Genomic DNA, 11,275 nt, shown 5'->3' with positions numbered 1-11,275 from the left:
TTCAATGTTTTTGGGAGCTCTTTGAATGTTATTTGGTGGGGGAAAAAAAGAAATGTTAAAAATGCTTCTTAAGAACATCGACAAAAAAGATTTTTTTTTTTTGGTGAATTTCGTAAAGAAAATAGAAGTTTTACTGATTTTTAGGATTTTTTGGGCAGATATTTACTCATTTTTTGAAAATATTTACAAGAGTTTTCTTGCCAAATTTGGGGGATTTTTTAAAAAAATAAAACCTTTAAGGAATTATTGGAATTTTCTTCCTGAAGGTTTTGCAAATTTTCAGAAATTTGGGGGATTTTTTGGATTTTTTTCAGACAAGGAAACTATATTTTTGGTGCCTGTCAATGAAGACTGCAGGAGGGTTAATACATCTCAGATTAGGAGGTTACATGAAAGTGAAAATCTGTTTTTGAGTGAAACACTGCTATTTTTTTTAGCACTTCTGGTTTATTAACGCTATAAAACTAAGCATTAATGCTATAAAACTAAGCATTAATGCTATAAAACGAAGCATTAACGCTATAAAACGAAGCATTAATCCTATAAACTAAGTATTAATCCTCTAAAACTAAGCATTAATGCTATAAAATAAGTATTGATACTACAAAATATGTCTAAACACTAAAATACGCTTGATATTACGAACGTGAAATGCTAACGTGATAAAATACATCTATAAAATACATATTAGTGAAATGATTAATAATAATAGTTAAATGTGTTTTAATGAGTTTTTCGTGTTTTAACACTTGAGTGGAAGTAGATTCCTCTTATTTATTTATTATATGAAAACTAATCTATTTCTATTTTAACTCCCATCCATCCATCCATCCATCCATCCATCCATCCATCCATCCATCCATCCATCTTCTACCGCTGGTCCGGGTCTGGTGGCGGGGGCAGCAGCTTTAGGAGGGAAGCCCAGACCTCCCTCTCCCCGGCCACATCATCTAGCTCCTCCGGGGGGACCCCAAGGCGTTCCCAGGCCAGCTGGGAGACATAGTCTCTCAGCTGGCCTGGGTCTTCCCCGGGGTCTCCTCCCGGTGGGACGTGCCCTAAACACCTCACCAGGGAGGCGTCCGGGGGTCTATTTTAACTCAAAAAATAATAATCCATTTGTTGGAAGGAGAACGGATGAACGGCAGCCATCTTTGTTGTCATGTTGTGCTTCTCTTGTTGCTAGGCAACGTGGCCACAGTTTGTCAAGCTGTGTTGTCACAGAGGGAAGGTTCTAAAAGCAGCTCTGCAGCTCCTCGGTTTACAGCAGAATCAGCTACAGACCAGATCATCAGAGATCACAGTGAGTAGAAAATACCAAAATACTGCAAAAACAAGACAAAAATGTGCAAAAGTATCTTGTTTTGCATCATTTTTGTCTTAAAAATGGTGCAAAACAAGAAATGAGAGTACAAAAATAAACAAAAAAGTGCAAAAACAGCATAAAGGTAGCATAGTAAAAGGAAGGTAGCACATACACAAGATGAAAATGGTGCAAAACAAGAAAGAAAAACTGCAAAAAGACAAGACAAAAATATGCAAAGAATTATGTAGCCAATACTGAAGTACTGCAAACCAGTGCACATTTCCATATAATAAAAGCTACAGGATCAGTTCAGTCAGACGTCTGTCAACAGTAAACGGTGACAACACTGATCCTGATTCTCATCATTATTAAAGATTAATCTGATCTTCTGCTGAAAACATAATTCTTCTCATATTTTTTCACTCTCTTTTTCTTCTCTTGTTGCACAGATTTTTACTTGTCTTGGACCATTGTCTTGTTTCCCCATAAAAACAACAGTGGCATCATGTTAGAGAGTTAAAATCCTGAAATTATTTGGTTTTTAGAATCAGAGCTGATGCTGGTTTAAAAACTGAGCTCTCTGAAGCTACAAAACACAATATAGATTATTTTGATGCGCTTTTGATGATAATACTTGTCTAATATTTGTCTTTAAAGTCTGACTGCATAGGAAAAATATTCACACGTCACATGTCATCCTGTGACAATGAAAATAATCATTTTAAAAAGCTCCTTACACAAAAAACATTCATATTTTTGGAATAAAAACAACAATGGCATCATAAAAACACACTGATAGTTAAAGGGTTAAAATCCTGAAAATGAATATTTGTTTGTTCTGATCAGAGCTGATGTTGGTTCAAACAATGAAATGTACAAATTAAATTTATATATATTATTTTAATGTTTCGAATGCAAACGTTTTTGTCATTACGGCTTGGAATATATAAATATTAAATAATACTAAACGTATTTTAAATGTTAGTTAAAAAAAATATTTAGTTACTGACATGATGACTGTGTCTTTAGTGGGTTTTAATGTGTCTTTAGTGGGTTTTAATATGTTTTAATGTGTCTTCAGTGGGTGTTAATGTGTTTTGATGTGTCTTTAGTGGGTTTTAGTGGGTTTTAATGTATTAAGATATTTTGTGTTGATTTCAAAACACCTCACTGATTAAACTTCACACAGAAAATGTCCGTTTGATAAACAATGAGAAAATTCTGTTGTGAAATTCATGTTGGATTGAAATGAAAAGTGAATTCATGTGAGTTTAGTGAAATCTGACAGCAGAAGGAAATGCAACAAATTGAAATATATTTGGTTATTAATATTTTTATTATAATTTTATTATGAAATTTTGGTTTAGTTGATTTAAATTTTTAAAATTTTGTTATTTTCATTAAAAAACATTCTGGAAGGAGGACGTTTTCTACATTTCCTCCAAGTTCAACTAATGCTAAAAGTATAAAAAATATTTTTAAAAAGGTGAAGATGCTGATCTAGGTGCGTGGCTTGAAGGGTTTGGTGAAGGCTCTTCTCACCGCTAAGAAGAACCTGGTGACTCCAGACTTCAAATTGTCTGGTCGAGGGATGGTTTTTAAATTAATCTGCAAAGCCATCACCATAGCTTCCTCAAAAGATGGATCTTGTGTAGTCAGCGCTGCCTCCAGCAGCTTTTCTGCAGAGCCAAACATCTTGAGAAGGTCCTTCACCATGGCCTTAGATATTTTTTCCTTCTTCTGGGTTATTTTTATGATGAGGTCAGGTGCCATGAATATTTCGTTCTGCAGGACCGACACTCGGTTCAGGATGGCCTTGAAGTTGTCTACGGTGACAAACTCCCTGGATTTATGGAAGAATGTTGACATCACCTTCAGCAGCAGAGTGCTGACGGCATCCACGTCTTCCTGGGACCTCTTGATGGGAAAATGTAATGTTCTGACCTGAGGTTCAGCAGAAGCAACTAGTTCAGGAGCATCAACAACTTCTGGAGCAGCGACCAGTTCAGTTGTTGGTTCCTGATAACAGGATAGTTAGTATTAATGCTTAGTTTTATAGAATTAATGCTTAGTTTTATAGAATTAATGCTTAGTTTTATAGAATTAATGCTTAGTTTTATAGAATTAATAATTAGTTTTATAGAATTAATAATTAGTTTTATAGAATTAATGCTTAGTTTTATAGAATTAATGCTTAGTTTTATAGAATTAATAATTAGTTTCATAGAATTAATAATTAGTTTTATAGAATTAATAATTAGTTTTAAAGTATTAATGCTTAATTTAGTAGTTAATATGTATTTTATAAACATATTTTATAGGACTAATACCTATTTCATAATGTTCCATATTTGTAGCTCAGACAAATCCACGACTTAAAATGATTAAAAGTCTAAATAACATTTCGTATTAATGTTTGAAAAAGTTATTTTCATTCATCTATTATGGAAAATCCACTTCGTATTAGTATGTAATAATGTCTAGATAGTATAAATACATTTAAATCTTATATAAATTTAAAAAATGAAAATAAATTAAGATAAATAAGAAGATATGTAAATATTGTAGTAAATCTACCAGTGAGTGGAGGAGGAGCTTTAGTCGTGTTCACTGGATTGTTTTGGCACAAAGCAGCCTTTACAAATTCAGACGCCTCAGTGTTGACCTTTTACCATCTGAAGTGTGTGTGTGTGTGTGTGTGTGTGTGTGTGTGTGTGTGTGTGTGTGTGTGTGTAACCATGTGACCGGCCACACAGGAAGCAGCAGTGAAGGAATGAGTCAGAGATTCCTCCTCCTCCTCCTCCTCCTCCTCAGCAGCTGCAGACTGAGCCGGGCTGAACCATGCCGAGCTGCTCCGTCCTCCGACTCTGCCAGTACGAAACCAACAAGCTGGTCCGGATCCAGTCGGTCCGGCTCGGTTCCCTCAAGTGGAGCCTGAACGCTGCCATCCTGCTCTTCATCTGGTGAGTGAAGCGTCTCGGATCACACTTCCCAGTTCTGCACTTTCAGCAGACGAGTTGATCCAGAGAAGAGACAGATTAGTGTTTTTCCAGATGGTTGTCTGTGACAATCTCACTGGAAAAGAAAGAGAAAGATTTAGTTTTACCGTGAAGTGCAAATAGTGGTGCAAACATGAGACAGAAGCAGTGAAAAAAGACAAGACGGACACTGTGCAGCTGTAAGCATTCCTTACACAGACCAAAAATCATGCTAAAAGTGCTAAAAACTGCAAAAATAGCACATAAGTAAGAAAAAAATGGTGCAAAGAGATGATGAAAACTGCATAAACATAAATATAGCACTGACTGGCGATAAATGTGACAAAAACAACAAACAAGACAGAAACAGTTTAAGAAGACAAGACAAATCAGTGCAAAAACTGTGCAAAAATAGTACATAAGTAAGACAAAAATGGTGCAAAGAGAAAACAGTTTAAAAAGATCAGACAAGAATAGCACAAAAGCAGTGCAAATAGACAGTGGGAAAATGCTGAAAAAACAGCAAGAATGATGCATACAGTGCAAAAAAAAAATGCAAAAATAGCACAGAAATAAGACAAAAATGGTGCAACAACAAAAAACTTTGCTAAACATTAACATGTGCAAAAAAAAGTGCAAAAATAAAATAAAGTTAAAGAACAAACAGAAACATCTGAAGAATTTCTACTTTTTGTGTCGTTTTATGACACATTTAGTTGTGACGTTGTTCTGCAGGTTATTTCTAAATCTGTATCTTCAGTTTTTAGCTCTGATGTGATTAAAGTGTTTAACCCTCCTGTTGTCTTCATTTACAGGCACCAAAAATATTGTTTCCTTGTCTGAAAAAAAATCAAACAAATTCAGCAAAAACATTCCCCAAATTTCTGAAAATTTGCAAAACCTTCGGGAAGAAAATTCCAATAATTCCTTAAAAGTTTCCCTTGAAAGTTTTATTTTTAAAAAATCCCCCAAATTTGGCAAGAAAATTCTTGTAAATATTTTCAAAAAATGAGTAAAAATCTTCCAAAAAATCCGAAAAATATCTAAAGTGATTCCAGATATATCAGTACAACTTCTAATATTTTCTTGAAGAACATTCACATAAAAATCAACCAAAATCCAGTGAATTTTACTGGATTTTGGTAGATTTTTTTGTGAATGTTGTTAAGAAATATTTTTAACATTTCTTTTTTTTCCACCAAAAAATGTTCAAAGATTTCCCAAAAATGTTTTCAAACCCAAACCTCTTGTCCTGTCCTGTCCTCCTGTTCTTCTGACATGTCCTCGTCCTTTACTTCTCAGCGTCATGATGCTGTGGAACAGGAAGTACCAGGAGTTCGATCTGGTCGTCAGCTCCGTCACCGCCAAGCTGAAGGGCGTCGCTCAGACTCGGCTGCCCGGCGTCGGTGAGGTGGTCTGGGACGTGGTGGACTTCAGCAGAGCCTCTCAGGTCGATCCTCTGATCAGAAACTTCTTCATGTTTCCATCAGAGAGGAGGATCTAAAGACGTTTTTCTTTCTGCCTTCAGGAGAAGAACTCCTTCTTTGTGGTGACCAACGTCATCGTGACGAAGAATCAGAAGCAGGGGAGATGTGCAGAGGTGCTGCTTTGTCTTTATCACTTTAAATTATTTAACCCTCCTGTTGTCCTCATTTACAGGCACCAAAAAAATACTGTTTCTGTGTCTGAAAAAAATCCAAAAATTCAACAAAAAAATTCCCCAAATTTCTGAAAATTTGCAAAACCTTCAGGAAAAAAATTCCAATCATTCCTTAAAAGTTGCCCTTAAAAGTTTTATTTTAAAAATCCCCAAACTTGGCAAGAAAATTCTAGTAAATATTTTCAAAAAATGAGTAAAAATCTTCCAAAAAATCCTAAAAATATCTAAAGTAATTACATATATATATCAGTAAAACTTCTAATATTTTCTTTAAGAACATTCACAAAATAATCAACCAAAATCCTGTGAAATTCGCTGGATTTTGGTAGATTTTTTTGTGAATGTTCTTAAGAAACATTTTTAACATTTCTTTTTTTCCACCAAAAATGTTCAAAGATTTCCCAAAAATGTTGAAAATGTGGACATCAGAACTTTCACTGTGAAAATATATATTTTCCTCATTTTCAAACTTTAAAACGGGTCAGTTTTGACCCGCAGGATGACACGAGGGTTAAATCATGTGGAACGGTTATTAAACGCTCATGAGAAGTTAGCAGAACCTTCTTATTTTGCAGCAGTGTTTCTATTCCAGGTTCCCTCTAAAGACAGATCGCCGTGTCGCTCTGATCAGGACTGTGAGAAAGGAGGCTGGGACCTGCACAGCCACGGTACGCTAATTAATGCTACGTATTATACAGTTATTCTAGATTAACATGGAGGATTCCAGGCTACATCCACACTCATCTATTTTAACTTTAAATCTGTGTTTTAAACGTGTTTTAGCTCAGTTTCAGACGTAGTCTCTGCCTGAAAACACACATCACATGTTGATTTTTGAGCTCTGGACGCTGCTAGAAACGTGAAGCGGGAGGTTGTTGTTTAGTGTATAGAAAATATAAAAGTAAAGTAGCACAAAAACAAGACGGAAATGGTGCAAAACAAGAAAGAAAACGGTGCAAAAAGACAAGACGAAAATGGTGCAATAGCAAGATAAGAATCTGTGCAAAACTTAAGGTGCCAAGACAGTAGAGCATGTGCAAAACAACAAAAAAACAACAACAAAGCAAGATAAAAAATGATGCAAAGAGGAAGGAAAAACTGCAAAACAAGACAAAATTGTGTATTAATGCAAAAATGGTGCACAACACGAAAATAGAGTGCAAAAACAAGACCAAAAAAGTGCAGAAAAAAGAAAATACACAAAAAATGTGAAGTATCACAAAGACAAGACCAAAATAGTGCAAAACAAGAAGAAGACTGCAAAAAAACACGACATAATAAAAAATGAAGACAAAAATGGTGCAAAACAATAAAACAGAGTGCAACAATAAGACCAAAATAAGTGCAAAACCAGAAAACACACAAAAGTAGCACATAGAAAATAAAGCAGCACAAAACCAAGACCAAAAAGTGCAAAGACAAGAAAACAGAGTGCAAAAAATAAGACCAAAAAGTGGCACAGAAAAGTAAAGTAGCACATAAGATGAAGACGGTGCAAAACAAGAAAAAACACTTTGCAAAAAGAGAAGACAACGTAGTGCAATAGCAAGATCAGACAGCCACATCTGTAATGAATGAAACCTGCTGGTACGAATGTTTCAGACATTTAGAAGAGTCTCAGTAACGGCAGAAGAATCTGAGCGATGTCACTGTTTTCTAGAAGAAAGTCTGATTTTAAAGCCACTTCCTGCATCCAGCAGCTACTTCCTCACCAAGATGAGGAATTTCTGGGCACCGTGCTGCAGGTCTGAGCAGCTTTCTGCTAAACTGAACATCAGTTCAGCTGCTGCAGGACTTTTTATGCTTTAAATTCAGAGTTTACAGGATTGTTTGTCTGCAGGGATCCAAACCGGATCATGTGTGAAGTTTGATGTGTCGAGGAAAACCTGTGAAGTCTCCGCCTGGTGTCCCATAGAAACCAAGACCAGCCCTCCGAGGTGACCCATTGTTGTTATTATTATTATTATTATTATTATTATTGTTCCAGACAGGTTGTCTGTCACAATATCACCATCATTTCTACCAGAGAAATCCCCAAATCGACGCCGAATTGATAAAACTCTGTTTAATTACGTCCCAGAAACGTCTCATTTAAAGCCCAGGATTTTTTTCTATGTGACTTTAGTCAGACTAAATGAGGGAATAATGTGATTTCTAAACATTAAAGCAACATCTTCTAGTAGTTTAACGCCGCCTGTTAGTGCAGACTTTGGTCACCAGGTGGCAGCACTGAGCCGTTGTGAATCTGAACCTGTTTTTAGTCGTATATTTCCTGCTAATAATCTAATAATTATATTTACTTTCTGGTTGCAGACCTGCTCTGTTGGCAGCAGCTGAGAACTTCACCGTCCTCATCAAGAACAACATCAGATTCCCAGCATTCAACTTCATCAGGTCAGAAAAATCTACTTGTTTTCAGTATTTTAACTCTCCTGTTGTCCTCATTTACAGGCCCCAAAAAATATTGTTTCTTTGTCTGAAAAAAATCCAAAAATTCAGCAAAAAAAATCCCCCAAATTTCTGAAAATTTGCAAAACCTTCAGGAAGAAAATTCTAATAATTCCTTAAGAGTTTCCCTTAAAAGTTTTATTTAAAAAAACAAAAAACAAAAAAAAACAAGTTTGGCAAGACAATTCTTGTAAATATTTTCAAAAAATGAGTAAAAATCTTCCAAAAAAATCCTAAAAATATCTAAAGTGATTCCATATATATCAGTAAAACTTCTAATAATAATAATAATAATAATAATAATAATAATAATAATAATAATAATAATAATAATAATAATAATAATTTTCTTTAAGAACATTCACATGAAAATCAACCAAATCCAGCGAAATTCGCTGGATTTGGTTGATTTTTATGTGAATGTTCTTAAACACTTTTAACATTTCTTTTTTCCACCAAAAAATGTTCAAAAATTTCCCAAAAATGTAGAAAATGTGGACATCAGAAGTTTCACTGTGAAAATATATTTTTCCCACATTTTCAAACTTTAAAACGGGTCAGTTTTGACCTGCAGGACGACATGAAGGTTAAACTTTGATGAATCACGACTTTAAATGTTCGTCTCTTTCTGTTGTCATTTTAATTCCAACCAAATCTACGAGAAAATGTTGCAGTAAATATATTATAAATATGAATAAGACAAAATGCAAAACATAAAAGCATCAAAAGTTGGATTATTTAACAGGTGAAAAGTATTAAAATGTCTTTAATATTAACAGATATGTGAACGACAAGTAAATATGATTTTATTACTCAGTTTGAAACTTTTCTGCACCGTTTTGCTCAGTTTTTTCTGTAGTCTTTTTTGTTCTGTTTTTCCACAGTTGTTTCACATTTTTTGCCGCTCTTTGCAGCTGTTTTTGCACCATTTTAATCTTGGTTTTGCTGCAGTTTTTAACTTGTTTTTGCACAATTTTATTTCTGTTTTTGCAAGCCTGTTTTTTGACCATTTTGTCTTATTTTTGTACCATTTTTGCCTCGTCGCTCCTGCAATTTTTGACTTGTTTTTGCACAATTTTGTTCGTGTTTTTGCATCTTTTTTTGTTCTGTTTTTCCACAGTTGTTTACCATTTTTTGCCCTTCTTTGTACCTGCTTTTTTGCACCATTTTTATCGTGTTGTGCAATTGTTGCATCTTTTTTGTTTTGTTTTTTGTTTATGCCATGCTTTTGCAACCCTTTGTAGCTGTTTTTGCACCATTTTAGTCTTGGTTTTGCTGCAGCTTTTAACTTGTTTTTCCACAATTTTATTTCTGTTTTTGCAAACTTGTTTTTGGGCCATTTTATCTTATTTTTGCACCATTTTTGCCTCGTTGTTCCTGCAATTTTTGACTTGTTTTTGCATTTTTTTGTTTAATTTTTACCATATTTTTTGCAACCCTTTGTAGCTGTTTTTGCACCATTTTAGTCTCATTTTTGCTGCAGTTTTTAACTTTTTTGTGCAACATTTTCCTTTTTTTTTCACAGTTCAGACTTTTTCATGCACCATTTTGTTACTGTTTTTGCATCTTTCTTTGTTTTGTATTTAGCATTTTTTTTGCAGCCCTTTGTAATTGTTTTTGTACCATCGTGTTGTACAATTTTTAACGTTTTTTTTTTCTTTTTTACCATACTTTTGGCCACTCTTTGTAACTTTTTTATTTTTTTAAAAACTGTTCTTGCATCTTTGTTTTGTCTTTACACAGTTTTTACCATTTTTTGCAAGCCTTTCTAGCTCTTGTTGTACAATTTTTGTCTCATTTTTACACCATTTTGGTCTGGTTTGTGCTCAGTCTCATTATGTTTTTTGCAACATTTTTGTCTTGTTGTTGCTGCAGTTTTTAACTTGTTTTTGCACCTTTTTGTTTCTGTTTTTGCATGTTTATTGTTTTGTTTTTACCAAATTTTTTTTTTTGCAGCCCTTCATTACTGTTTTTGCACCGTTTTTATCTTGTTGCTGCTGCAATTTTTAAGCTTGTTTTTGCAACATTTTTGTTTTGTTTTTACACGTTTTTTGCCGTGTTTTGCAGCAGTTTTTGCACCATTCTGGTTTTATTTTTGTAGTATTTTATTGGGTTTTTTTGTGCTATTTTCATCTCGTTTTAAGACTGTCTTGATCTTGTATAATTCATTGCTCCTTGTCTCACTTTTGATTAGTTTTTTAATATAACCAATAAAAAACTTACAGTGGAATCTGACATATTTTTCTTCCGTTTACACGTCAGAACTTTAAAAGTATTTTTAAATCCTCAAACTTTCTCAGGCTTCCATGAAAACGACGGATTTTTGACGAGCTCTTAGACTTTTGGACCTCGTGTTGTGATTGTTTTGTGTTTTAACGGTCACATTTTGCAGCACAAACAGCTTCTTATTTCTTTGTTTTCCAGACGTAACATCCTCCCAGGTATGACCGCCGACTACCTGAAGAGCTGTAACCGTGGCAACGACTCGCTGTGTCCCATCTTCAGACTGGGAGACGTGGTCCGGTCGGCCGGAGAGAAGTTCTCTGAGATGGCCGTGGAGGTGACGTTTGTTTTAAAATCATTCCAAACCAGTGAAATATTTCAGTGAATCTCCAGAAAACTTTCTCTGTTCTGGTTTCTATGGTAACCGTTTGTTGTCGTCAGGCAGAAATGAAACTAATCAGAAACAAGGAAGTGATGCCACAGAAACATTTTCCTCAGTTTGCGTTGGAGCCAAAATATGGTTACTTTGTTTTGATTGTTGATAGTGTGGGTATGACTGTGTGGGTGTGGCTTTAGGAGCCACAGGGTTGCCCTCTGCTGGGAGTGGACTGCATATATGATGGCTAATGAATGAATGAATGAATGAAGGCAGGTGTGCAGTTT

At 34.7% G+C, this 11,275-nt stretch overlaps 1 protein-coding gene across 1 annotated transcript; it reads left to right on the top strand.

The window, feature by feature from the left end:
* The first annotated feature begins 8 nt into the window (after positions 1-8).
* LOC111584009 (purinergic receptor P2X, ligand-gated ion channel, 7) lies at positions 9-11,063 on the top strand. The gene is made up of 10 exons (XM_055011338.1): positions 9-1,300; positions 3,095-3,234; positions 4,060-4,266; positions 5,584-5,731; positions 5,810-5,881; positions 6,534-6,609; positions 7,782-7,878; positions 8,255-8,335; positions 10,814-10,954; positions 11,054-11,063. The coding sequence occupies exons 3-10, from the start codon at positions 4,145-4,147 to the stop codon at positions 11,061-11,063; spliced, it is 747 nt and encodes a 248-aa protein (XP_054867313.1). The 5' UTR covers positions 9-1,300; positions 3,095-3,234; positions 4,060-4,144.
* The last annotated feature ends 212 nt before the right edge of the window (positions 11,064-11,275 follow it).

Source organism: Amphiprion ocellaris, chromosome 6 (genome assembly GCF_022539595.1).
Source record: "Amphiprion ocellaris isolate individual 3 ecotype Okinawa chromosome 6, ASM2253959v1, whole genome shotgun sequence".
Taxonomy (NCBI): domain Eukaryota; kingdom Metazoa; phylum Chordata; class Actinopteri; family Pomacentridae; genus Amphiprion; species Amphiprion ocellaris.
This window is presented reverse-complemented; position numbering and strand designations above follow the sequence as displayed.